Source organism: Stegostoma tigrinum, chromosome 5, assembly GCF_030684315.1.
Source record: "Stegostoma tigrinum isolate sSteTig4 chromosome 5, sSteTig4.hap1, whole genome shotgun sequence".
In the NCBI taxonomy this organism is placed as follows: Eukaryota; Metazoa; Chordata; class Chondrichthyes; order Orectolobiformes; family Stegostomatidae; genus Stegostoma; species Stegostoma tigrinum.
Genome location: NC_081358.1, coordinates 37,191,782 through 37,219,767, shown reverse-complemented (window position 1 = coordinate 37,219,767; position 27,986 = coordinate 37,191,782). Strand labels below are relative to the sequence as shown.

Genomic DNA, 27,986 nt, shown 5'->3' with positions numbered 1-27,986 from the left:
AACTGCACTGTTGGCTATACCATACTGACTGCAGTGGTTCACTGTGGCAGCTTACCACCAAATCTTCTCAAGATTAATTGGGGATTGGCAATAAATACTGGCCTAAATCAGCATCATCCACACCTTTGTATGAAAAAGAGAGTGAATATAAACACAGCAGGAATGAATCAAAAACAATATTTTATTCTTCCAAAGTAACACCATTTACTACATTCTGAATTCTGCTCCTTTATTATGAACCACAGACAAAATGGAAACGTGCCTACAATGCTTTTATTACACTCCCTCATGGCAGTTCTTTTTTTAAGTCTAGTTAAAAGTTGGAATTCGTGCAAGTTGACTACATATACACGAGTCCACTCTTTGTCAGTAACATACATGTGTTTTAAATACAAGGCCAAATTTCAAACTGTAGAATATCCAGCAGTTAAGTTCAATTACATTACCCCCTTTCCAATTACTATTTACATAGGAAAAAGTAAAATGAAATGTAACATCACTTCATTACAGCTTGTGCGAACACCACACCAATGTAGATTACAAATACATGTAACAAAGGAATGTTTGTAACAATTAAATTGTAAACGTTCATTTTGCAAAACATTAGTACTGTCCTTTTAATAAACTATGGATTGATCTGAACTACAGAATGCAGCTTGTAACACAACTGAGTATAGATTACTGTACATCTTGTAAAATTAATTTCTATAATTCTTGAAGGAGATCCTATGAATTTTTCACACTGCGTTCTTATAGGATGACAATGTAATGAGCAGCCTTTGCTGCCCACTTTTCTACAGAATACAGCCAAGGAATAAGCTCTTCATTGAAAACTTGCAATTGATTTTACAAAATGGGTCTGGAATTCTATACGCAGATTTTATACATTTTCAATTTCAAGATTATTAAAATTTGTACCTCCCAACAGCACCAAATGTCTCCCATTAGGCAGCTTTGAGTTAGAACTGGACATTATAAGAAAGAGTACAAATAATTTGAGAAAAAGACATAAGCTGCTAGAACAGAAGAATTTGGCACCACTAGTAACTTAATGTTCTCTGTTGGAATAATCACAGTATCTTTATACATAAAAAGCAAAAACGTCTTGCTAATCTGAATTGCAGTAACAACTGAGGCATTATCTTTCCATGCGTAATAATCAGAGGGGTGGGAAGGGGGCAAATTCTATTTGGAGGTACTGATTTTGTAACATGTTGCTAATTAAAATTACTCTTTCTCCTCACTAAATTTGATCAGTCATTGTTCTGACTGAAAAGTCAACAGCCACCCTTAATAATAATTGCCCATTTCAAATTTTAACCAAAGCTTGGCAGATAACTGTCAATCTGCATTCGTAGGTACATTCTCCACGACAACATCTCAACTGGAGTCCATGTACCGACTAATCAACATCCTCCTTTCATGCATTACAAATGTTTTTCTCCTTGAATTGATATTCTCGTTGATTAACTTGATGAATACAAGAGAAGAGTCTTGACAAAAATGTGTCTATTTCAGAAATAACAAGAATTCATTGAATTGTAACCAGATTGAAAATGTATGGGATTGCACAGAATACTGAAGTTCCTCAAATAACTATCGCTGTTTCTCTTATTCACCAGGTGCCTCATGTTTTGTCTTCCACTCAGTTCCTCTTACAGCTATTGCTGTAATTGTGTACCTGAAGCTTCAGATTCTGTATGGCAACCGTTTGTCAACTAACTTTCCAGTCGTTGTTGAATATATTGCATGTTAACTGTCTATTAAGTTTTTACGTTTTGATTTCTTTCCCCCCCGAAGTGGAAATAATGTAGCAATATAGAACCGGTTAGAGCGAAGCAGAAACAGAAAAACAGGAGGGGGGAATCTCACTCACTGTTATGGTGATAATCAGATTCTCTTGTTATCCTTCCATGTTGTAACTAATTATGTATCTCTTTTTAATGTTCTGGTCCTAGTTTGATGAGGCTGAAGATACGTCAGTGCAAGCACATCCATGAGTGTGGCAAACATGGGCTTTGCGTCATGAGCTGCCAAGGAAACACGAACATGAATTTGGGCTTGAACTAGAAGGGAGCTATCCCAGATCATTACCATAGATAAAGCAGCAGTGTTAAAGGCTCACTACTTTATGGCGGACACTAATTAAATAAATTGATGCAAATATAGTACTTCAGATTACCTGCAGGCTTCAGCCTCAAGCAAATATCACAGTCTTACAATTGACAAAATTTTATGTTCAAATACAGCTATAAGCAGCATGATGCCAAATCCCAGCAGCATTCCAGAATTCTGTAGAAGGAAGTAAGCCCCATGACTGTAGTCATGATCACCAGCATCGCTGTGAAGCATTTCAGGAACCTGTATGAATAAATTGGAAGCCAGCTGAAGTTATTCATACTTTCAACACTGTAGTTCTATGCAAGACAAGAAACTAGTCCCAATTCAGAATCTAATAAAGAGTTAATATTCTATCAGGACAATTTGGTCAGAGTTATGGTATGAGCCCAAACTTCAAATCTGAGATAGAGAAGGCACCAAGTCTTAAACCTTCCACATCCTACTTTGCTGAGGGAAGGCAGGGATAAACTCCAATCACAATTTTTCAACTATCTTTGGAAGGGAATGATCTGCCAGTGGATAACAGGGTTACCAAATACAAGATCACTTATTCATAGTGGAGAAAAAAATGCTATTAAACAAAAAAGAGAATAGAATGCATGAATAACAATCACAGAAAACAGAGCAGAACAATAAAACATTAAATAAACTAGATGCAGTGAGTGGATGTGGAGGGACACTGGACCATTTCTCAGCAGGACTCAAGATGACAGAAACTGGTAAAATTATTGAAGGAAGTAAAAGCTAACATTTATATAGAAGAGACTAGCAATAGTGTATTGATGACAATGTTCTATTAAAATAGTGTGGAACAATATTTCCAAACACCATGTTACAATGTTCGAACAATGTTTATTGGAAACTGGAGAAAGGTTTTGTACCAGTTAACAATTATTGTCAACATATCCCAGCATAAGGAGTGGAACAGCTCAGTTAGATGTCACAGAGCGCTCAAAGACATCCCAAGAAAACACATGGGGGAGGGGGGGGGGCGATGTTTGTCTTCTGTTAAGACAGTATATAAATTGAAGTAGTGCAGTAGCATTGTAGAAGTAGCAGCAAAATATATGCATACCATATCAACCAGTGCCACATACAAGAACAACCCAGCAGTAACAGCAAAGATCCAGGAGGAGACATTTTCAGCATAATGGCCAATGGCAGTGCCAGTTATCATACCCAGGTAGCCCAGCAAGGCAGATAGGATATTGTACAGGATAGCTTGTTTCACAGTCATTCCAGCCTTCAACAGCACAGCAAAATCACCTGCAGGCAGAAATAGGAGGAAACATTTTGGAAACTTTTAAACAATAATGCTTTTTCATCATTGTTGTTTCAAAATACAAGTGCCACCTGAAGCCATTGCCTACTGAGTCACACTGTTACAAACAATTATCTTGTAAGCAGCCAGTTTGTATTTCAAGGTAATCAAATGTGAGGCTGGATGAACACAGCAGGCCAAGTAGCATCTCAGGAGCACAAAAGCTGACGTTTCGGGCCTAGACCCTTCATCAGAGAGGGGGATGGGGAGAGGGAGCTGGAATAAATAGGGAGAGAGGGGGAGGCGGACCGAAGATGGAGCGAGCAGTTTCAAGGCCGAAGAGATTACAAGAGAGTTGCAATGGGAGAGAGATTCCCTGAGGTTGGTCCGGAGGGAGGAGGGTAACTTCTTCAGGTTAGGCATCCCTGGAAGAGGCTTCGCAGTGAGGTTAAAGTAGTATCAGAGATAATGGGAACTGCGAAGCCTCTTCCAGGGATGCCTAACCTGAAGAAGTTCATCCAGCCTCACATTTGATTATCTTGGAATTCTCCAGCATCTGCAGTTCCCATTATCTCTGATACTATTTTAACCTCACTGCGAAGCCTCTTCCAGGGATGCCTAACCTGAAGAAGTTACCCTCCTCCCTCCGGACCAACCTCAGGGAATCTCTCTCCCATTGCAACTCTCTTGTAATCTCTTCGGCCTTGAAACTGCTCGCTCCATCTTCAGTCCGCCTCCCCCTCTCTCCCTATTTATTCCAGCTCCCTCTCCCCATCCCCCTCTCTGATGAAGGGTCTAGGCCCAAAACGTCAGCTTTTGTGCTCCTGAGATGCTGCTTGGCCTGCTGTGTTCATCCAGCCTCACATTTGATTATCTTGGAATTCTCCAGCATCTGCAGTTCCCATTATCTCTGATTGTATTTCAAGGTGTCAGCTTGGCTCAGTTGGTAGCTCTTTCACTTTACAGCTAGAAGGAGGGGATGCAAGCCTCACAACTGTGGAGCACAAAATCTAGACTGACACTCTCAGTACAGTACTGCTCTGTCAGAAGTGCTGTATTTTGACTGGTACAACAAGATCGCAGCTACTGTCATAAAATATTCCATTGCCATTATTTGAACTAGAGTTGCCATGGTGTCACAGAGGGCTACAGCAAAGAAAAGACCCCTTGGCCTATTGAGTCTGTGCTGGTTAAAAACACCCAGCAAACAATTCTAATCCCATTTCCCAGCACATGGCCCATACCCTTGCAAGTCTTGGCATCACAAGTGCACGCATAAATACTTCTTAAATACGAGATATTTCTGCCTCCATCACCCTTCCAAGCAGTGAGCTGCAGATTCTCACCACCCTCTGGGTGAAAACATTTTTCTAATCAACCTGTAAACTTTTGGTCCCTTCCCTTAAATCTATGCCCTGGGTCATTGATTTCCCCACTGCACTGCCTCCCGCTCCCCCCACCCCAACCAAAGTTCTTTCCTGCTTATTCTGTCTATTCCATTAATGATTTTAAACATCTTGATCATCTCCTCCAAGAAAAACTAGAGCCTATCCAAACTCTCTTCATAACTGAAGCTTTCCAGCCCAGGCAACATCCTGATAAATATCCTCTGCACCCACTCCAGCACAATCACACTTCTCTTATAATGTGGATTCCATCACTGCACACAATACCCCAGCTGTGCCCGAACCAATTTTCCATACAGGTTCAACATAATCTCCCTGGTCTTAAAACTCTATGCATTTGCTGTAAAGGCAAGTATCCCATATGCCTGCTTAACCACTAACCAACTGTCCTGCTACCTTAAGGGACTGATGGAAATACTCAGTGGAAATGCACACCAAGGTCCTTCTGATCATCAGTGCTTTCTAGGGTCTTACCATTCATCATGTATTGCCTCATTTGTCCTGCCAAAGTGCATCAACTCATGCATATTCGAATTGAATTCCACTACTACTGATCAGCCTTCCTATATCCTCCTGTAATCTAAGGATATCCTCCTTAAGATTTATGTCCCTGGTATTTACCGCTGCAATTTTCATACTATCCACGAATTTCCCGATAGACTCTCCTACGTTCAAGCCTAATTTGTTTATATATCCCACAAATCTGCAACACTAATCCATGTGGAACTCCAATGGTCACAGGTTTCCAATATCAAAAACACTGGATCCACTTAGCCAAATTTCCTTGGGTTCTTACATTCGCTATCAGTCCCCCATGAGGCACCTTATCAAAAGTCTCACTTAAGTCCAAGTAAATTACGTCAAAAGCACTTCTCCCATCTACATGCTTGGTCACCTCTTCAAAATCCCTTAATCCTGGCCTTTCTAAGATTAATTCTGTTCCTCAGAATTGCTTCCAATAGTTTAAATTGGTTAAATAGGGTAAACTGGCCTGCAGCTTATCCTGGTTTATCCCTTGCTCCTTCTTAAACAACAGTATCACACTGGCAGGCATTCGGCCAGAAAATATTGGAAATTATTGTCCCTACTATTTCCTCCCTTGCCTCATTAAACAGCTTTGGATTCATTTCATCTGGCCATCGAGATTTATCCACATTTTAAAGCCTGCCAGATCATTAAGAGCCTCCACGCTGTCTATGTTAATTTCTTTAGATATATCACTGTCCTTTCCCTGATTTCTCCATCCAAATCATCCCTCTCACTAGTGAGGACTGTGACAAAATATTTATTTAGAACCCAGTCCTCGTAGAAATAACCATTGTGGTCCTTAATGAATCCTTCTCTTTCCTCTACTTCAGTTCTGATGGACAGGCATCTAGATTCAAAATGTTAGCTTGGTCTCCCTTGATGGACAGTGTCTGACCCACCCTGATCTCCAGCATTTGTTGTTTTCTATACAAATTCCAACATCTACAGTAATTTGTTCCCATTCTTTCCTTAGTTATCCTTTTACCGTTAATGCGCTTGTACATTAATACAGTGAAGTATTGCTGAATAAAATGACAAGCTGTTGAAGCTTTGTTTTGCACTCATTAGGCTAGTAGGTAAACCAAATGTGATGGGGACAAAAGATTATGAGGAAAGGGTGCTGACTGGTTGACAATCGGACTTATGGTTGCCTGGACATATGTCTTTTCCCCACAGATGAACAAAATCTCTGACTGATCCACCTTGGCTCAATCAGTGCTGACTTGTCAACTAATCAGTATCCTTTTCTCACAGCGTAAAATTGTTGTTCCCTTTGAAAATTGGCAGTCTTGCACCTGAACCAATGATGGTAAACAAAAAGCTTTCAGAGACTGTTTCCTTTTCCAGCAACTCTCAACAGCAGGGATCACTTCCCTCTGTCCTGGGCCAATATGTTCATCTCTTAGCCTAAACCTAAATAGATAATCCAGTCAGTGTTATTTGCTATTTGTGGGAGGATGCTACATGACAAACTCACTGCATTTTTGCTCTCAATACAACAGTTCAACATGTATTCCAAGTTCTAGGGTTGTAAAGATTCGATGAACATAAGGTTCAGGTAAAGAGTTCTTTGAAAGTTGCATCACAGGTTGAGGGGGCAGTTAAAAAGGCCTTCGTTGCTCAGATCATTGGGTATAGGAGTTGGGATCTCATGTTGAAGTTGTACTGGATATTGGTGAGGCCTTTTTGGAGTACTGTATATAGTTCGGATCACCCTGCTATAGGAAGGATATTATTAATGTTAGAGGGGGTTTTAAAAAAAATTTACTAGGATGTTGCCAGGACTGGAGGATTTGAGTTAAAGGATAGGCTGGGACCTTTTTTCACTGGAGCATGGGAGGTTGAGTAGTAACTTAGAGGTTCATAAAGTCATGTGGGGCATGGATAAGGTAAATAGCAAATGTCTTTTCCCTAAAGTTGGCAAGTTCAAAACTGGGGGATGTATTTTTAAGGTGAAAGGAGAAAGATTTAAAATGGCAATCTTTTGACAGAGGGTGGTTCGTGTATGGAATGGACAACCAGAGAAAATGGTAGATGCAGGTACAATTACAACATAAAAAGACATTTGGATAGGTAGATAATTAGGGAAGGTTTAGAAGGATATAGGCCAAATGCAGGCAAGTGGGACTGGTTTAATTTGGGAAACTTTGTCAGCATCGACGAGTTGGACCAAAGGGTCTGTTTCCATGCTGTATGGCTGTATTTCAGAGCTACAAGAAGGGATCAGAGCAACAAGGTTATTTTGCATGTATTGATATGAACAATGTGTGCTAGCCACCTTCACCAGTGCTATAAACTCTAGGATCTGTGAACGTACCTACAAATAGTAAAGCATTTGCAACTACAATCAAACTGTCCTGTGGATTAAATAAAAATCTTACCCAATTCATGCGGCAATTCGTGACAGAATACAGCAACAGATGTACTCAACCCACTGGACAAGCCTCCAGTAAAAGCAGCACCTACACACAAGATCTAAATATTACCTATGCTGTAATTAAGACAAAATGAAACATGAACATATTCAGCATAATACAAGTATCTATTACGGGGAAATTAAAAACAATATATTCTCAAGATACCTAAAAGAAAATGAAAATTTCATTTTCACTCAACTGGAAATGTATCTTTTTAAAATTTAAATCAGTTTCTTTTAAGATCCGGCACATTGAAAAGGAAGTAAAACTAGCTGAAAGAAATATTTAACAGTGTTGAAACTGCAACATTCACTGCACTACTTGAAGGTCTTCCTTGCTTGAAAGGTAAATGAAGGTCACAGACTTAGGACGATTGACAAAAGAATTAATGTAATGAGAAACGCCTTTTATATGAGTGGTTCAGATTTGGAATATGCTGCCTGAAACAGACTTAAAAGCAGCTTTGGACAAACACTCAAAAGGAAAAAGAAACTGTGGGGTTATGGGAAAAGTGCCAATGCAGATTGAAGTGTCACAGCTTCCAATGCCAATACCTGGAACAATTGTTTGCATCAGGATTGGATAAAGGATACGCTGAAAGGACAGAGAACATTATTTAGAATGCTGAAAACCATAAGAAGGGGAACACAATTTTGGACCTGAATCTGTCAGTTTCAAAACATTCAGACTTCCATTTCCTTTTAATTTAAACAGCCTTCAGACCAGAGGCACTGCCTTTAAATGTCCTCAATACCTACCTGTTCCGTCATACACCACACCTATTTTACTCACTCAATGCTATACATCTTTTTACATTACTCAGACTGGCAAGGATGTGGAAAATTCAACCACAGTCAGTAATTGGAGTGATTAGCTCAGCTTGCTTTGGTCTGAATGTATTTGCAACATGGAAACAGAATTAATCGAGTGCTCTTAAAGAAAGGTTGGGAAGGACCTGAATATGAAAATACCTCAACAAATACAAGAGAAATGAGATGCTGATTGGATAAAATTAAAATGTCTAACATGAAAGATCAACACCAATGTGGATCACTTGGACTGAATTGTTACAGAGATAGTAGGAATTGCCGATGCTGAAGAATCTGAGATAACAAGGTGTACAGCTGGATGAACACAGCAGGTCAAGCAGCCAGAGGAGCTAGAAGGCTGACGTTTCGGGTGACGTTTCGGGTCGAGACCCTTCTTCAGAAGTGGGGGAGGGGAAGGGGATTCTGAAATAAACAGGAAGAGAAGGGGGGCGGATAGAAGATGAATGAAGGAGAAGATAGGTGGAGAGGAGACAGATAGGTCAAACAGACGGGGTTGGAACCAGTAAAGGTGAGTGTAGGTGGGGAGTTAGGGTGGGCATAGGTCGGTGCAAGGAGGACAGACAGGTCAAGGAGGGAGGATGAAGTTGGTGAGCAGGAGATGGGGGTGGGGCTTGAGGTGGGAGGAAGGACAGGTTAGGGCTGGGCTGGCTTTGGGATGCGGTCAGGGGAGGGGAGATTTTGAAGCTTGTGACGTCCCATTGATACCCTTAGGCAGCAGGGTTTCCAAGCGAAATATGAGATGCTGTTCCTGCAGCTTTCGGGTGGCATCACTGTGGCAATGTAAGAGGACCAGTATGGACATGTTGTGGGAGGAGTGGGAGGGAGAGTTGAAATAGTTTGCAAGTGGGAGGTGTAGTTGATTGTTGCAAACTGAGCATAGGTATTCTGCAAAGTGGTCCCCAAGCCTCTGCTTGGTTTCCCCACTGTAGAGGCCACAACGGGAACAGCAGGTACAGTATACCACATTAGTAGATGAGCAGGTGAACATCTGGTTCATGTGGAAAGTCTTATTAGGACCTGGGAGGGGGGTGAGGGGGGAGGTGAGTGGCAGATGTAGCACTTGCTCTGGTTGCAGGGAAAAGTGTGGGGGGCGGTGGGGCTGGAGGGCAGTGTGGAGCTGACAAGGGAGTCATGGAGAGAGTGGCCCCTCCAGGAAGCAGATAAGGGTGGGGAGGGAAAAATGTCTTTGGTGGTGGGGTCAGATTACAGATGGCAGAAGTGTCAGAGGACGATGCGTTGGATTCGGAGATGGGTGGGGTGGTATGTAAGGACGAGGGGGATTCTGTTCTGGTCGTTATCACAGGTAGGGGCTATGAGGGATGAGTTGCGGGAAATGCGAGAGACACAGTCGAGGCATTTTCGACCACTGTGGAGGGGAAGTTGCGATCCTTGAAAAACGAGAACATCTGGGAAGTCTGGAAGTGGAATTCCTCATCTCGAGAGCAGATGCAGCGGAGGCGAAGGAATTGGGAATAGGGGATAGCCTTTTTGCAGGAAGGTGGGTGCCAGAGGTGGAGACAGAAGGGTCCAGGAAGGAGAGAGAGGTATCAGAGATAGTCCAGGTGAACTTGAGGTTCGGGTGGATCGGATTCGGAGGTTGGTGGGGTGGTATGTGAGAATGAGGGAGATTCTGTTTTGGTTGTTATTGCGGGGACGGGGTGTGAGGGATGAGTTGAGAGAACCTTAAAAAAGAACAGTTCATCCAAATCACTAACACCTTTCACCCCAACCTTAAAAGACATCATGCTCCCACGAGGAGCTCGAACAGTTTATCCAGTTACTAACACCTTCCACCTGAATCTCAAGTTCACCTGGACTATCTCTGATACCTCTCTCTCCTTCCTGGACCCCTCTGTCTCCATCTCTGGCACCCACCTTCCGGCAAAAAGGCCATCCCCTATTCCCAATTCCTTCGCCTCCACCGCATCTGCTCTCGAGATGAGGAATTTCACTCCCAGACATCCCAGATGTTCTCGTTTTTCAAGGACCGCAACTTCCCCTCCAGTGGTCAAAAATGCCGTGTCTCTTGTATTTCCCGCAACTCATCCCTCAAAACCCCTACCAAAATAACAACCAAAACAGAAGCCCCTCATCCTTACATACCACCCCACCAACCTCAGAATCCAACGCATCGTCCTCTGACACTTCTGCCATTTGCAATCCGACCCCAAAGAAGTTATTCCCTCCCCACCCTTATCTGCTTTCTGGAGGGATCTCTCTCTCCATGATTCCTTGTCCGCTTCACACTCCCCTCCAGCACCCCCACCCCGGCACTTTTCCCTGCAACCAGAGCAAGTGCTACACCTGCCCCCACATCTCCTCCCTCACCCCCATCCCAGGCCCTAAGAAGACCTTCCACATCAAACCGATGTTCACCTGCACGTCTGCTAATGTGGTATACTGTATCCGCTGTTCCTGTTGGGGTCTCCTCTACATCAGAGGAACCAACTGGAGGCTTGGGGACGGCTTTACAGAACACCTATGCTCGGTTTGCAATAAACAATTACACCTCCCAGTCACAAACCATTTCAACTCGCCCTCCCACTCCCACTCCTTGGACGACATGTCTATCCTGGGTCTCCTGCATTGCCACAATGATGATGCCACCTGAAAGGTGCAGGAACCGCATCTCATATTTCACTTGGCAACCCTGCAGCCCATGGGTATCAATGTAGACTTCACAAGCTTCAAAATCTCCCCTTCCCCGTCCGCATCCCAAAACTAGCCCAACTCATCCCCGCCTCCCTAACCATTCCTCCCACCTCGTCTTCTACCCACTAACCTCATCCCGCCTCCTTGATCTGTCCATCCTCCCTAACTCCCCAACGACATTCGCCTTTACTGGCTCCAACCCCACCTCTTTGACCTGTCTATCTCCTCTCCACTTATCTTCTCCTTTATCCATCTTCTATCTGCCTCTCCTTCTCTCCCTATTTATTTCAGAATCTCCTTCCCCTCCCCCATTTCTGAAGAAGGGTCTCGACCCGAAACATCAGCTTTCCTGCTGTGTTCATCCAGCTCTACACGTTGATCTCTCACTTGGACTGAATGGCCTGTTTCTGTGCCTCTACCTTGAATTCTACAGCATAGTGCTTTAGGTCTTCAGTACACTGAAAACTGCATATGAGGAATCTTATTATGGAGAAAAAGTTTGAGTGTTGTAATTTGAACTACACTGTCTGAAAGGACTGGGTGTGGGGTAAACAGATTTAAACAGTAATTTCCAAAAGGAGGAAAAAATAATCTGCAGGGTTAAGAGGTAAGGGGAGGAACGGTGGATCTAACTGATAATTCTTTCAAAGAGCTGACACAGGTATGATGGACTGAATGACTTCCTCCTGTACTAATGAAGCAATGATTTTATTTTACATTTACATTTTGTAATTTCAAAAATTACTTATCCAATGAGCAAGCAAAGTCCTATTTTGAATGCAACTGTCTACTCAAACAGATAAAGTTGCAAACGTCTGCTATATTGTTATCATGTCACAAGTACTTGTAGCTGCTGCAATGCAAACAATAGGATGTTATTATGAATGAAGGTACCTTACCTATAGCCAGACCATCACTGAAATTATGGAGGCCATCACCCATAATAACCATCCATGCCAAGGTTGCTATTCCTGCGTCCTTCAGATCCTCCTGAAAATAATAGTGACTATGACTATGAGGGTGGTGGTTCTGGTGATGGTGGTGGTGTAGAATATGGTGATACCGGTGGTGATGGTGATGAGAATCATCAGCATTTCCTATTGTGTCATGGAAATGCGAGTGGCATTTGTTTTCACATCCTCTGGGCACATATGTATTGTAATTGCCTTCTGGGTGAGCATGGGCAATCATCACTTCTTGTTCTGGAGTGAGAGAATTCTGACTGAGATCCAGAGAGTGAAGATTTGGCTGATCCTTCGGTTCAACCAGACAGTCATCCAGATCTGTGAATGAAAATAAGATGCCAATATCAGAAAAACAGACAGGTTAAACATTTCAGCAAAATAAAACAGCAAAGTATATCCTTACAAGTATTTCATTACAAGTCTGTAGAAATTATTTAAATATCAAAGGATAATAGACTTTTTTTCATATAGGAAGAATTACAGTCGTCAACACAGAAAAATAGCTGCTCTCAGTGAAATTCATGAGATGAATAAGGTTTGACCGAATGAGGAGTCCATTTTAAGCAACCTGCTGGATCAACAACATATTAACTACCTTAAACATTCAGTCTCTCCATCACTGATAATATAATGGCCTGGTGCACGATATTTACTTGATGCACTGCGGCAACTCATCATGGTCCCTTCAGCAGCACCTTTCAAATCCCATGAACTCTAACACCTAGGAGGACTTGGGTATCAGAGACATGCTAACTCCAACAGCTGCAAGTTTCCCTCAAAGCAGCATCTTACTTGAACTGTAACACCATTACTTTACAGGTATAGAATCAATATCCTATAATTTCTTCCCTAAAGTGCTATGGGTATTTGCTGTAGGAACCTGCACCACACAAACTGCAAATGATCAAGATGGTGGTCCACAGCCAATTTTTCAAAGGCAAGAAAAACTGGCCTAACCAGCAATGCTCGAATTTCCTAAAGAATAGAAATAAAACACAATCAAGTTCAAACCAGCCCTCTAATGTTTAAGCCCTGAGCCTTATTCATATATATATTGACTGAATTACGTTCAATTCACTACACTGTCCTCTGCTATCTCTCCATTTAGCACCATTTGTTTTACATTCATTTTATTCTTTACCCCAATAACAAGTTTAAGGGCTAGTGGGAACTGCCAATGCTGAAGAATCTGGGATAACACTGTGAGAAGCTGGATGAACACAGCAGGTCAAGCAGCATCAGGGGAGCAGGAAAGCTTGATGTTTCGGGTCGGGACCCCTCTTCAGAAATGGGGGAGGGGAAGGGGATTCTGAAATAAATAGGGAGACGGGGAAGGCAGAGAGAAGATGGATAAAGGAGAAGATAGTGTGAGAGGAGACAGACAGGTCAAAGATGCGGGGTTAGAGCCAGTGAAGGTGAATGAAGGTGGGGGCTTGGCGGGGATAGGTTAGTCCAGGGGGGTGGGATGAGGTTAGTGGGTCGGGGATGGGGGTGGGAGGAATGGTTAGGGAGGCAGGGACTAGCTGGGCTAGTTTTGGCATGTGGTCGGGGGCGGGGAGATTTTGAAGCTTGTGAAATCCATATTGTAGTCCACGGGCTGCAGAGCTCCCAAGCGAAATATGAGATGCTGTTCCTGCATCCTTCAGGATGCGTCACTGTGACAATGCAGGAGGCCCAGGATGGACATGTCATCCGAGAAGTGTTGGGGGGGGGGGGGGGTGGCGCGACAGAATTGAAATGGTTCGCGACTGGGAGGTGTAGTTGTTTGTTGCGAACACAGCGTAGGTGTTCCGCAAAGCGGTTCCCAAGCCTCCGTTTGGTTTCCCTGATGTAGAGGAGGCCACAACGGGAACAGTGGATACACTACATAACATTGACAGATGTGTAGGCGAACATCTGATTGATGTGAAAAGTGTTTCTAGGGCCTGGGATTGTAGGGGGGGTGGGGTAATAGGGGCAGGTGTAGCACTTGCTTCGGTTGCACGGAAAAGTGCCGGGGGCGGTGGGGCTTGAGGGGAGTGTGGAGTGGACAAGGGAGTCAGGGAGAGAGTGGTTCCTCTGGAAAGCACATAGTGGTGGGGAGGGAAAAATGTCTTCGGTGGTACGGTGGGATTGCAGATGGCAGAAATGTCGGAGGATGACGTGTTGGATTTGGAAGTTGGTCCGGTGTTATGCGAGGACAAGGGGGATTCCATTTTGGTTAGTATTGCAAATAGAGGTGTGAGGAATGAGGTGCAGGAAACACAGTCGAGGGCATTTCTGATCACTGTGGAGGGGAAGTTGCGGTTTTTGAAAAAAAAAGAGGACATCTGGGATGCTCGTGAGTAGAATGCCTCATCTCAGGAGCAGATGTGGCAGAGGCGAAGGAATTGGGAATAGGGGATGGCCCCTCTAACCATTCCTCCCACTTCAAGCCCCACCCCCAAACTCTACCCACTAATCTCATCCTGCCCCCCCCCCGACCTGTCCACTCTCCCTAGACTGACCTATACCGCACCCCCCCCCCCTCACTCCCCACCTACATTCACCTTCACTGGCTCTAACCCTGCCTCTTTGATCTGTCTGTCTCCTCTCACCATATCTTCTCCTTTATCCATCTTCTATCCACCTTCCCCATCTCCCTATTTATTTCAGAATCCCCTTCTCCTCCCCCATTTCTGAAGAAGGGTCCCAACCCGAAACATCAAGCTTTCCTGCTCGGCCCACTGTGTTCATCCAGCTTCACATCATGTTATAACAAGTTTAAGGGATCACATTTTGTTTTGGAACTACAGACTAAAACGGAAGTAATATTGCTAACTGCACCACAGGGAGAGCTTGGCCATTGGAAAATATATTGGCAAACAACTGAACGGCCACTGAAAATCTTTCAAATTTGGAAGTTCTGCCTGGCCATAGCCCATTGATTGATTCAGCTGCAGTATTAAAAAGCTATAAGCGTTAAGAGAACAGAGCTGAATAAACATCCACGGCCAGCAGACAATAAGCATCTATCTCTCCCTCCCTTCTGTTTCCATCTGGGAAAAAAAAAGACAGGAAAACCAAGTAACGCTCAAGGAATGAATTCATGCAAGGACAGACAGAAGTTCATTTTGATCAACATTCAAATCGATGGACAGTGTGTGTGTGTGCGCAATGGGTTTTGGGTCAGTATAGTTTAGGCTGTGGAATTTCGAGATCCTTTCCGTTCACTGGTTTTGTCAAAATTAAGTTCCAAAAAGTGTGTTTATTTTTGTAACTGAAAGAACCTTCTGTGAACTGCTTTTGTCCCAGGCAGATTGGTCTCAGAGAGAGAGAGAGTGCCCACAGTGTGGAAACAGGCCCTTTGGCCCAACAAGCCCACACCGCCACTCAGCATTCCACCCAGACCTATGACATGCCATGTCATCTCAACAAATATTAAAAAGGGTTTGACCATTGGAGTGCAGTCAGGCAAGCTTGATATAGAGGTTGGGAGGTGCACTGGGCCAAAGGCACTGAGTTCAAGTCCATAACAGAACACATTGTCCATGAAGGAGTGTTCATGATAGAATTCTACAGGGTAGTAATCAGCCTGGGAACCATTCCTCCACCTCCTAAAGGAATCAAAATATTAAGATGACAGGTACCCCTCATTGGGATTTTATAAGTTATACATTTTGTGTCAGTTGGTGGAACTGTGTAGCACAATTATTGGTGCACTGTTCCCAGTACAAACTTGGCACAATGCAAATAATTCCCCATCTCGGAGTTTCAGTGCTTGCACTCACGTGCAGGGGTTTATTCCTGGAGGAAAAGAATGCATAAAGATTTTTGATTCAATCCACTTGATTGCTTTTGTTTAGAAAATGGATGATAAAACACACACGTGCTAAAAATAATTAATCCAGTCTAATCATTATACCAAACTACACAACTTCAGCTTCTGAAGAACAAGTGCAAGAGATACCAGATGACTCACCAGCAAACTGTTTAATGTCTGGATTTTCATCCTTCGATAACTGTTGAGATTCAAAGGGTTCTGCGTTTCTATCAGTATCTATCTCCTGATCATCTTGACTAGGCTTTTTCTGCTGCTTAAAACAAAATTTCTTTCAGGAAAACAGAGAGGTACTGGATCTTAAGAACGTAATCAAAAAATACAGACAGTTAAACAAATATTGACAAGTTTAACGCAGTCAATCTTGATATATCTTAATCCCAGCTTTTCCGATCATCACCCATTGCTAGGACAGTTCCTGCAGGACTTGATAGAATTGATGCAGGAAGAATAGTTCCATTGGCTGGGGAGGGGGGAGGGCTGTCTAGAACTAGGGAAATAGTTTCAGAATAGGACGGAGGTCATTTAGAACTGAGCCGAGAAGGAATTTTTTCACTGACCGGATGGGGAATCTTTGAACTCTCTACTTCAGTGGGATTGTGGAAGCTTAGTTTTGAGTATATTCGAGATTGGTAGATTTTGAAATATTAAAGATATCAAGAATAGGTCATAGTGCAGCAAACTGTATTGAGGTACAAAATCAACATAGAACTGGTTGAATGGCAGAGCAGCTGAGTTATTGAATGGTCTTCTGCTGCTCCTATTTCCTATGTTCAACCCTAATAAATATAAGCTGTATTTTACTACAAGGTAAAGGCTTCTCTTAAACCATGCTACTTAAGATACTTCCATCAACTAATCGCCGAGAAGCAAATTACAACGAAGGCCACCAAACAGAAATTCGTGTTCTTATTCCGTTATCCAAAAATAAACAGGATGGATCAGCAGGCTGAACAGTCAGATCAATTACTGTAATGGCACACTGAATATAATGGCATGATACTATGGATTATGAAATCTGAAGTAAAAATATGCTGGAAGAACTCAGTTGTCTAGCACCCTCTGTGTAGATAGAGAAACACTGCATTATCATGTTGATTAAAAGGGCAACCTGAAATATCAATACTGTCTCTCTCCACACAGATGCATTCTGACTTGCTGAGCATTCACTGTTTTTCGCACCACTACAGTGAACCTTTCTTATCAATGAAAATTCTGAATTACCATTTATCATTGGAAAAAGCACCCTTATTAACATTAGCAACAAAATATCATTGCAGTTCCTACCTTCTTTTTACCTTTGTACAGTTTAATCAATGTAATAAGATGTTCAATAAGAAACATAAAGTAAAGACCACCAAGAGCAGTGAGGCCTTTCCACACAGAATCCAAGTGATCGTGGTCTTCTACATCATGGTGATGAACACTTTGTGACTGCAAAATAAAAATACTGTATTTATGAATATTGGAACATTAAAAGATCAAGTCCGTGAACATGCTTGGGAAGGTTTGACATTTATTACCCATCCCTAATTTTCCTCAAGACAGTGGTGATGAGATGCCTTCTATTGCTGTCCAAATAGTGCAAATCCCATCACTTCAATGATCAAAGAATCTGAAAGAATCAGGGTTTGACATGAACAGGTCAAGGATTTGGAATTAGAGACCTTAGTGGATCCTAAAAGCCAAGAAGCTACGAATAGCAAACCAGGGCAGGACTTATACAGTTAATGGTAGGACCCGGAGGAGTGTTGCCAAACAAAAAGACCTAGGAGTGTAGATGCGTGGTTTCTTGAAAGTCAAGTTGCAGGTAGGCAGGGTAGTGAAGATGACATTTGGCACACTTACCTCAATTAGTCATAACATTGAATATAGGAGTTGAGATGATACATTGCAGCAGTACAGGACATTGCAAAGGTGGCCTCACCAATACCGCGCACAATTCTGCTTGCCCTTCTTTAGGAAGGAAGGACATTGTTAAACTTGAATGGGTGGAGAAAAAATGTACAAGAATGTTGCCAAGACTGAATGGTTTGAGGCGTATAGAGGTTCGGTAAACCTTGGCTTTGTTCCCTAGAGAGTCAGAGACTAAAGGGGATACAGCTTTATAAAATCATGCAGGGTATGAATAAGGTGAAAAGATGAACAGGCAAGGGCTTTTTTCCTAGGGCGGAGTAGTCCAAAACTTGAAGATATAGCTTTAAGGTAAGAGGGGAAAGATTTAAAAAGGACCTGAGGGATAACTTTTTCACAGAGAGGGTGATTTGTGTTTGGAACAAGCTGCCAGTGATAACGGTGGAAGTGGGTATAATTACAACATTTGAAAGGCATCTGGATGGGTATATAAAGAGAAAAGGTTTAAAGGGATGTGGGCCAAATGCCGGCAAATAGGACTAGGTCAGATTGAGATGTCTGTACGACATGGATGAGTTGGGCTGAAGGCTGTTTTCCTGCTGTGTGACTATGTCTGTAAGTACATCATGCCACTTCAGAGAAGATCGCTATAAATATTACATATGGTTATGAAGCAAACAAATTATAAAATAACATTTTTGAAACATTACAAACAGCCAATTGAATTGTTGGACACACACTTCAATCAGATCAGTAATTGAAGGCAACCTCATGTGGGGCCCCATGGATTAATTAAGTTTCTAAATGGCAACACAATTTTCAAAAATATTTTTCATACATACTTCAATGATACATACATGTGGCAAGAGATGTAAAAATGCATCCCCGCTAAGTGTTCCAACAGCTAAAGCAACCAAGAATGTCAAGAGAAACTTGAAGAATGTCTTATTTATTAAGGGCATGAAGATTACACCCAACAGGGACAGCAGACTGATGATGGTGACGGACACAAAGCCTCCAATCCAAGCTGCGAGAAAACAAACAAAATAGATTATACTGCATACCCCAAAATATACTTCAAAGCTTTTCAATCAGATATAATACATTTCTTGCTCAAATTCCAATCCTCTCCATCTAGGTTGGACCTTGAAAAGCACGACAACAGAAAAATTTCAATGCTGGAAGCCATTTAGTCCATTGTGTCTGCTAGTCTTCTGAAAGAGTAACTTCTCTAACAACACACCATTTTGTTTCCTCATTGCCATGCAGGTAACTTTCACTTCTTTTCTGAAAGCTTTGACTGATCTTGTCTTTATCACAATCTCTGGCAGTATATTTCAGACCTTAACCATTTGGTGCATGAAAAAGCTTTTCCTCTTATTGCCATTGTTTCTTTTGCCTTAAGAACCTTAAATTTGTGCCCTCTGGTTTTCAAACTCTCCGCCGATGGAACAGCTTCCTAGTTAGTCTGTCCAGACCCCTCATGACTTTGAGTACATCTCTCAAATCTCCGCTGAGCATTCTCTTCAAGGAAAACAGCCCCACTTTTCTAGTAAATCTATACAACTGAAGTATTGATGAAATGATATTCTCATTTACTGAACTGCTCCAGGTTCTGAGATTAAGCAGGAATTAGTTTTTACTAATGTTTTTCTAACTACACGAATAGCAATTCTTGACATCGATCATTTATTAGCAAGTTAGTGTTAAGATTCAATTTGATCAAATGTCTCAGCACCTGAAAAGGCTTTACTCTACGAAGGCAGCTGAGAAAACTAGAGGTATTGATGTTTCCTCGAGTCAGGAGATCAGGACTAGGGTCCAACACTACAGATCTGTTAAAGAACTCAGGAGAAACTTTTTTATTCAAACAAACAGTCACGAGAATTTAGAACTCACTGCCACGGAGAATGGTCAAGATGGATAACATGAATGCATTTATGGGGAAGCAAAGAGTATACATGAGGGAGTAAGGCCTCAAAGTGCTGCGGCAGAGTGGGAGGGCACAATGTTCGAGGACAGCTTGTTGTTCTAGGCATTAAGATCAAAAAAAAGGGAAAAGGCAGCATTATGAGGTACATACATTCGAACAGAGTCATACAGCACAAAAACAGGCCTTTCGGCCCAACTTATCCATACTAACCAGGTTTCTTAAACTGAACTGTTCCCATTTTCCTGCACTTGGCCCATATCCCTTTTGACCTTTTCTATCCATGTAGCTGTCCAAATGTCTTTAAAATGTTGTAAATGTACCTGCCTCTACCACTTCCTCTGGCAGTTCATTCCATTTATGCATCACCCTCTGTGTGATTCCGATTCAAACTGAAATGGCAGTGAACTGCAAGTACTCATAATAAAAGGGGGTGACTAACAAATAGATGGAAGAACTTGTTGAAACCAAGGTCATGAAACACTATGGCGTTGACACCAAAAACTGGAAACCAGAAGAGTAGATACAGAGAGAATATTTCCTCTTGTGGGAAAGATCATAACTAGAGATCAAATATAAAGCTGGTCACCAAGGAGTCCAATAGGCAATTCAGAAGAAACACTGTCACCCAACGATTAGTAAGAATGTGCAGCCAAAACCTAATGTTTGGCAGAAGACGAAACATGAATTTTAGAGAAAATTCCAAAAATTTAAGTGAGCAATTAATAAAGAAGGCCATTAAAAAGTGTCACATTGGAGAAGTAAGTAAAAATTATCGTTTAGAAAGACAGACAGACACACAGCATGCCAAGTCCTGATCATCAGGGGAGGGGAGACGGCTGAGTGACATTGGGTTTAACTAATACATACGACGCATTCACCTCTTGTGGCACACATGCAAAGCTGGCCTTGGCATAATATACATGAAAGTAACGGTTAAAATTGGCTAATTTTCAGGTTGGGGATTACTCCTTGCCCAACCAGCATTGTGGAGGAGTTTTGCGGGCGAGAGCGCACGCGAGAGAGAGAATATATGTTCACATTTGATACACTCTCTCCCCATTGCACAAAAAATAGGCCTTTCTCCACCGTATGCCATGTATCCTCTCCCTTTCTTTACTTTGAACATACTCCCTCCCAGTCTTAGTCCATCTCTAATGCTCCCTCCACTCACTGTCGCTCCTATCCCTCTCACCATACTGCCCAATCCCACCAAACTTTTCCCCAACTTGTCTTCCCCTCCTTCCATGTACTCCCTACTCCTCCCCACCATGCTCTAATGAAAAGTCACTGGACTCAAAATGTTAACTCTGCTTTCCTCCCAAAGATGATGCCAGACCTGCTGAGTTTCTCTAGCAATTTCTATTTTTGTTTCTGCTCTGCCTCTCACTACTCCCAGGCCCTCCTCTGTTGTTCTTCCTCCTCAATCCCAACATCTCCACGCCCACCATCCCTTTGTCCCCATGCAACCTTCAAGCCTTCCAATCTCCCGCTCCCGCAACCTCCAGTCTCCAGGCCACCCTCACCTATGCCCTCTACACCTGTTCCCAAAATTTCATAGGGGGACATGTCCTCCCCCTCAAGCCCTCCCTCTGCACACACACCCTCACTGCCCCCACACATACTTCCCTCCCACTTGCATCATGTTTTGCCTCCCATGTTTACTCTTGCATGCTTGCCCTCCCTGCATGTGCCCCCTCTCCTCACATATGTCCTCCAAATTAAAGAAATTTATTCACCTGCTCCAACAGTGGAAGCCGAGTGTTTCTCTCCAGTTGTGTGTGCAATGCAAGCCTTGCTTTCGATCTGGTCCAGGAGTGCAGGGCAAACGTAGCCAAATTGCTCTGCATCAAGAGTCATCTGTGGGGTCATTCCATGAGATGAAAGCAAAACGTCCGCATTCAGGCACTGCAGGAGAGACAACCATGTAGATGTTTAAAGACCCATTTGACCAATGCAATTACCTTTCTTCCCCTCTCACCAAGAATTCCTTTCGTCACTCATTGTAAACTACTCAAGACTATGCAACCACCGTTTATACTCAAACTCAGTATTACAGAGGTGGGTAACGCAAGGAATTTTTAAAAATACATATGCATGCTCAGATCAGGGCAGAAAAGAGTCTTAGTTGGACAGGATTCCTGTGAATGTCCACACTCCTGATAACAGGACAAAGACCTGAAATATTAATTCTGTCTTTCTCTCCCTCTCTACAAATGCTGCCAAACAGGCTAAACAGCACTTTTGTTTTCATTCTAGATTTCCAATATCCACAGCATTTCATTTCTGTTCAGAACAAGATGCAATGCAGCATATATGCTCCAGAATGCCTCAGTCTAAACCAGACCCTCCAGTCATCACTCTTGCTAGCTCGATGGATTTGCTGTATATATTTCTAAGTGGCAGTACCAGATAATTTAGGACATAGCTAGTGCATAAACAGGAGTAATCACCAGGAAACAAGGGGGCTCTGGATATTCTTTGTTACTTCATTTACACGTTTTGATCACGTAAGGGGCAGAAATCTGTCACTATGTTTTAGAACCTCAAGAACAAGCAATCAAGAAATCTATGGATGGTGAATCTCCAGCTTATACAGTGCACAGCACTGCTTCCCATTTCAGGATGCAGCTTGACCAAGTGCACACTTCCAAACGTGACTACTCCAATATTCCTTGAGCTGGTTTTGAATCTCCTGCCCTCTAGAAACTTCAGCTTATCCAAACTCTGGTGTTTGCGTCTTAACTCACACCAAATCCCATTCCTCTATCACCTTTGTGCTTGCTGACTGACTCCCAGGTTTTCAAAATTCTCATCCTTGTTTTGAGATCATGGCTTTGTACTCCTCTCTAATCTCCAGTGACATATGGTAATGTCATTGGACTATCTAGAACTGACCTTCTAAAATAAAATGTAAAAACGCCAGAGGAAGACATCCCTTTGCAAAGTGTGCACAAGTGAAATGTGATCTTACCTCCTCTACTTTCAAGTCTTTATCTGTGTGGTTTTCAAGTGGATTATTTCTTTTTTGAACCTCTTTACCATCCTTGTGAGTAGAATATTCAGTTAAGGGCAGGCCAGATATTCTGGTGCTGTAAGTGTCCGTCGTGGCAAACTCAGCCTTTAGCTTGTCCAAACGTGTATTTGTTGTAGCTGGAATTGCACTTGGAGGACTGCGTGCTGCCCTCATGTGTTTCTTGGTTCCAGATTTATATTCAGCAGAGACTCCAGATGGTGGCGTCACAGCTGATGAATGGCTGTGCTTTGGAGAAGTTCCAGTCTGTTTAGGAGTGGTTTTTATGCCAATTTTCAACCTAATATGTCGGCATCCTGGACAGCAGTGATGATGAATGCTTCCCTCTGCTAGTACTGTATGTTTCTTCGAGTCATGATCAAAGTGACTGTGTCTGGCTTTAATTGTCCTGACTTCACCGACTCCAATATTGCACAGAAGTTTCTCTAAACCTTCCACCGTCAGGGTGCCGTTTTCACCGTAATGGTCAAAGAGTTTTTGTAGATAGTAGTTCTGTTCAAACATTGCTTTATTTCTGTCCACAACTGCATTGGTTGCATCTGGAAGAGGGAGGTGGTCATGTTCACCAATTGCTGTGCATTCAGTGTCATGGTTGGCATGACCACAGCTTCTGTCCCAAAAGGAAATCAGCAGGTAGGTCAAGAAAAATTTGAGATGTAAATATCTCACTCTCCAAATCATTCCTGTCACTAAGAGGAAACAGATTGTACTTACATACTGAACCAATTTATTGCAGACAACATAAATTAGTGAAGCAGCTCTAAATTAAGCAGATTATTTTCCAACTTGTTCAAATCCAGTTGCTCTGTAATAAGTGTTCAAAACTTCAGATCAAACTCTTCCTGTTCTTTGGCAGTGAAGCCATTGCACCACTCACATAATAGGATTATAATTGACTATAATTATGATAACTAGCATTGGGCAATGAATTTTGGCCTTGGCAGCGACACCTACATCCTGAGAATAATTCTGCACAATCACAAAAATGGCTACTGCTCTTTGTATTTAAGTACAATCTTACGTAGTTAATTAAATAACAATATTCAAATCAGCAGTCATCGCTAAAAACACATTATCTGGTTGTCTGCAAATTGTTTGCTATGTTTCCTTCATCACAGCACTGTTAACTTTTCAAAAAGCTCTTCATTGACAATTAAGCATTCTGAGACATCCTGAAGGCATGGAAAAGCAGATTGGAACGTAAGTCTTTCTTTCCATCTTCTCAGACAACTCTCAGACTTTGCCACCCTTAACATTACCCTCATTCTTCAGCATATCTATACTGCTGCCTGCAATGTTCACACCCCTCCCCTTCTGATCCACCTCCAGTGCCAAAATTAAAAATCTTACTTTTTATTATTCCACTAAACCAAAAACAACCTGATTAAAACTCTAGAGAGTAACCCTCACATTGCATTATCCTAATCACTGTATTTAACATTGCCCAAAGCCACACCACCATCCTCAAGATCTCATTAAGACTAGAAGGCCTAGTCAATATCTCTCATCAATCCCTCTTTGCTGCTGGGACTGAGACTCAAACAGGCAGCGGCCCTGGAGGAGAGGTCCACAGCCCAGAACTGTGGACACTTGCTGACATCCTTGTTCTTTCTCACTTTTTATGGCCACTCACTGACGGCCTCTCTTTCTCTCCCTAGACGCTCACCTCACCTTGCCTCCCTGCCCCTCTCTCTCACACTGACCACCAGCCCCCAACAAGACACTCACTCACTGATTTTCTAAAGAGGGGTCTCAAACCGAAACGTCAACTTTCGGGCTCCTCTGATGCTGCGTGGCCTGCTGTCTTCGTCCAGCTTCACGCCGTTTTACCTAAGACACTCTCTATCTCTTTCTCTCTCTCTAAACTGTACCCCCCACAGACAGACACTCACTGAACCACACCCCACTCCTCCTTCCACCCCACCCCAGTGACTCTGACTCCTCTTCACCCCGTTCCCAGACACTCACTGACTGCCCCCTCACCTCTCTTCAACCCCCCACCGACACTCACTGAGCACCCCCCACCACCTCTCTTCACCCCCCGCCCCGGGCACTCACTGAGCCCCCCCCACCACCTCTCTTCACCCCCCCGCCCCGGGCACTCACTGAGCCCCCCCCACCACCTCCCTTCACCCCCCCGCCCCGGGCACTCACTGAGCGCTCACCCCCCACCCCACCTCCCTTCACCCCCCCGCCCCGGGCACTCACTGAGCGCTCACCCCCCACCCCACCTCCCTTCACCCCCCCGCCCCGGGCACTCACTGAGCGCTCACCCCCCACCCCACCTCCCTTCACCCCCCCGCCCCGGGCACTCACTGAGCGCTCACCCCCCACCCCACCTCCCTTCACCCCCCCGCCCCGGGCACTCACTGAGCGCTCACCCCCCCACCCCACCTCCCTTCACCCCCCCGCCCCGGGCACTCACTGAGCGCTCACCCCCCACCCCACCTCCCTTCACCCCCCCCGCCCCGGGCACTCACTGAGCGCTCACCCCCCACCCCACCTCCCTTCACCCCCCCGCCCCGGGCACTCACTGAGCGCTCACCCCCCACCCCACCTCCCTTCACCCCCCCGCCCCGGGCACTCACTGAGCGCTCACCCCCCCACCCCACCTCCCTTCACCCCCCCGCCCCGGGCACTCACTGAGCGCTCACCCCCCACCCCACCTCCCTTCACCCCCCCGCCCCGGGCACTCACTGAGCGCTCACCCCCCACCCCACCTCCCTTCACCCCCCCGCCCCGGGCACTCACTGAGCGCTCACCCCCCACCCCACCTCCCTTCACCCCCCCGCCCCGGGCACTCACTGAGCGCTCACCCCCCACCCCACCTCCCTTCACCCCCCCGCCCCGGGCACTCACTGAGCGCTCACCCCCCACCCCACCTCCCTTCACCCCCCCGCCCCGGGCACTCACTGAGCGCTCACCCCCCCACCCCACCTCCCTTCACCCCCCCGCCCCGGGCACTCACTGAGCGCTCACCTCCCACCCCACCTCCCTTCACCCCCCCGCCCCGGGCACTCACTGAGCGCTCACCCCACACCCCACCTCCCTTCACCCCCCACCCCACCTCCCTTCACCCCCCCGCCCCAGGCACTCACTGAGCGCCCCCACCCCACCTCCCCTCCCTTCACCCCCCGCCCCGGGCACTCACTGAGCGCCCCCACCCCACCTCCCCTCCCTTCACCCCCCGCCCCGGGCACTCACTGAGCGCCCCCACCCCACCCCACCTCCCTTCACCCCCCCGCCCCGGGCACTCACTGAGCACCCCACCCCACCCCCCTTCACCCCCCCGCCCCGGGCACTCACTGAGCGCTCACCCCCCACCCCACCTCCCTTCACCCCCCCGCCCCGGGCACTCACTGAGCGCTCACCCCCCACCCCACCTCCCTTCACCCCCCACCCCACCTCCCTTCACCCCCCCGCCCCGGGCACTCACTGAGCGCCCCCACCCCACCTCCCCTCCCTTCACCCCCCGCCCCGGGCACTCACTGAGCGCCCCCACCCCACCTCCCCTCCCTTCACCCCCCGCCCCGGGCACTCACTGAGCGCCCCCACCCCACCCCACCTCCCTTCACCCCCCCGCCCCGGGCACTCACTGAGCGCTCACCCCCCACCCCACCTCCCTTCACCCCCCCGCCCCGGGCACTCACTGAGCGCTCACCCCCCACCCCACCTCCCTTCACCCCCCCGCCCCGGGCACTCACTGAGCGCTCACCCCCCACCCCACCTCCCTTCACCCCCCCCGCCCCGGGCACTCACTGAGCGCCCCCACCCCACCTCCCCTCCCTTCACCCCCCGCCCCGGGCACTCACTGAGCGCCCCCACCCCACCCCACCCCCCTTCACCCCCCCGCCCCGGGCACTCACTGAGCACCCCACCCCACCCCCCTTCACCCCCCCGCCCCGGGCACTCACTGAGCGCTCACCCCCCACCCCACCTCCCTTCACCCCCCCGCCCCGGGCACTCACTGAGCGCTCACCCCCCACCCCACCTCCCTTCACACCCCGCCCCGGGCACTCACTGAGCGCTCACCCCCCACCCCACCTCCCTTCACCCCCCACCCCACCTCCCTTCACCCCGCGCTCACCCCCCACCCCACCTCCCTTCACCCCCCACCCCACCTCCCTTCACCCCCCCGCCCCGGGCACTCACTGAGCGCCCCCACCCCACCTCCCCTCCCTTCACCCCCCCGCCCCGGGCACTCACTGAGCGCCCCCACCCCACCTCCCCTCCCTTCACCCTCCGCCCCGGGCACTCACTGAGCGCCCCCACCCCACCCCACCTCCCTTCACCCCCCCGCCCCGGGCACTCACTGAGCGCTCACCCCCCACCCCACCTCCCTTCACCCCCCCCCGCCCCGGGCACTCACTGAGCGCTCACCCCCCACCCCACCTCCCTTCACCCCCCCCCGCCCCGGGCACTCACTGAGCGCTCACCCCCCACCCCACCTCCCTTCACCCCCCCGCCCCGGGCACTCACTGAGCGCTCACCCCCCACCCCACCTCCCTTCACCCCCCACCCCACCTCCCTTCACCCCCCCGCCCCGGGCACTCACTGAGCGCCCCCACCCCACCTCCCCTCCCTTCACCCCCCGCCCCGGGCACTCACTGAGCGCCCCCACCCCACCTCCCCTCCCTTCACCCCCCGCCCCGGGCACTCACTGAGCGCCCCCACCCCACCCCACCTCCCTTCACCCCCCCGCCCCGGGCACTCACTGAGCACCCCACCCCACCCCACCTCCCTTCACCCCCCCGCCCCGGGCACTCACTGAGCGCTCACCCCCCACCCCACCTCCCTTCACCCCCCCGCCCCGGGCACTCACTGAGCGCTCACCCCCCACCCCACCTCCCTTCACCCCCCGCCCCGGGCACTCACTGAGCGCTCACCCCCCCACCCCACCCCACCCCACCTCTCTTCACCCCCCGCCCCGGGCACTCACTGAGCCCCCCCACCTCTCTTCAGCCCGCCATCCCGGGCACTCACCCCAAAACCCCGAGCTCTAACCGTTAACCGTGTCCGCTCGCGATCCTGCGCAGCTGCAATGCGAGCGGCGCCCAGTGTTAGCGGCCAGAACTGTTGCGGCGCCTGAAAAAAGAGGATCCGGAAGAAAGGTCAAAGGGCGGGTCCTTTACTGAGAAGGAGGGAGTTGTGAATTGGTCATAGAATCCCTACAGTGTGGAAACAGGCCC

General features: G+C 46.3%; 1 protein-coding gene across 5 annotated transcripts; it reads right to left on the bottom strand.

Annotated features, from left to right (window-relative positions):
* Positions 1 to 163: 163 nt before the first annotated feature.
* LOC125451784 (zinc transporter ZIP6-like) lies at positions 164 to 27,913 on the bottom strand. 5 transcript variants are annotated; one of them, XM_059645927.1, is made up of 11 exons: positions 24,530 to 24,679; positions 22,738 to 23,486; positions 21,503 to 21,671; positions 18,691 to 18,860; positions 17,267 to 17,413; positions 16,121 to 16,232; positions 12,115 to 12,498; positions 7,698 to 7,778; positions 3,197 to 3,387; positions 2,183 to 2,361; positions 164 to 2,030 (listed from the first exon to the last, which is right to left on the bottom strand). In XM_059645927.1, coding segments are annotated over exons 1-10 (2,157 nt in total). In that variant the 5' UTR covers positions 24,531 to 24,679; the 3' UTR covers positions 164 to 2,030; positions 2,183 to 2,208. The 5 variants fall into 5 exon arrangements, with proteins under 5 accessions (XP_059501910.1, XP_059501911.1, XP_059501912.1 ...); XM_059645928.1 differs by lacking the exon at positions 24,530 to 24,679 and adding an exon at positions 27,781 to 27,913 and having other exon boundaries at positions 164 to 2,361; XM_059645929.1 differs by lacking the exon at positions 24,530 to 24,679 and adding an exon at positions 27,781 to 27,909 and having other exon boundaries at positions 164 to 2,361; positions 22,738 to 23,480.
* Positions 27,914 to 27,986: the final 73 nt, after the last annotated feature.

Coding starts and splice junctions, on each gene's coding strand:
- LOC125451784 (XM_059645927.1), bottom strand. Junction 21,672..22,737: donor AAGACTTGAAAGTAGAGGAG/GTAAGATCACAT, acceptor TCTCTCCTGCAG/TGCCTGAATGCGGACGTTTT. Junction 12,499..16,120: donor AGACATTAAACAGTTTGCTG/GTGAGTCATCTG, acceptor TTTCATTCACAG/ATCTGGATGACTGTCTGGTT.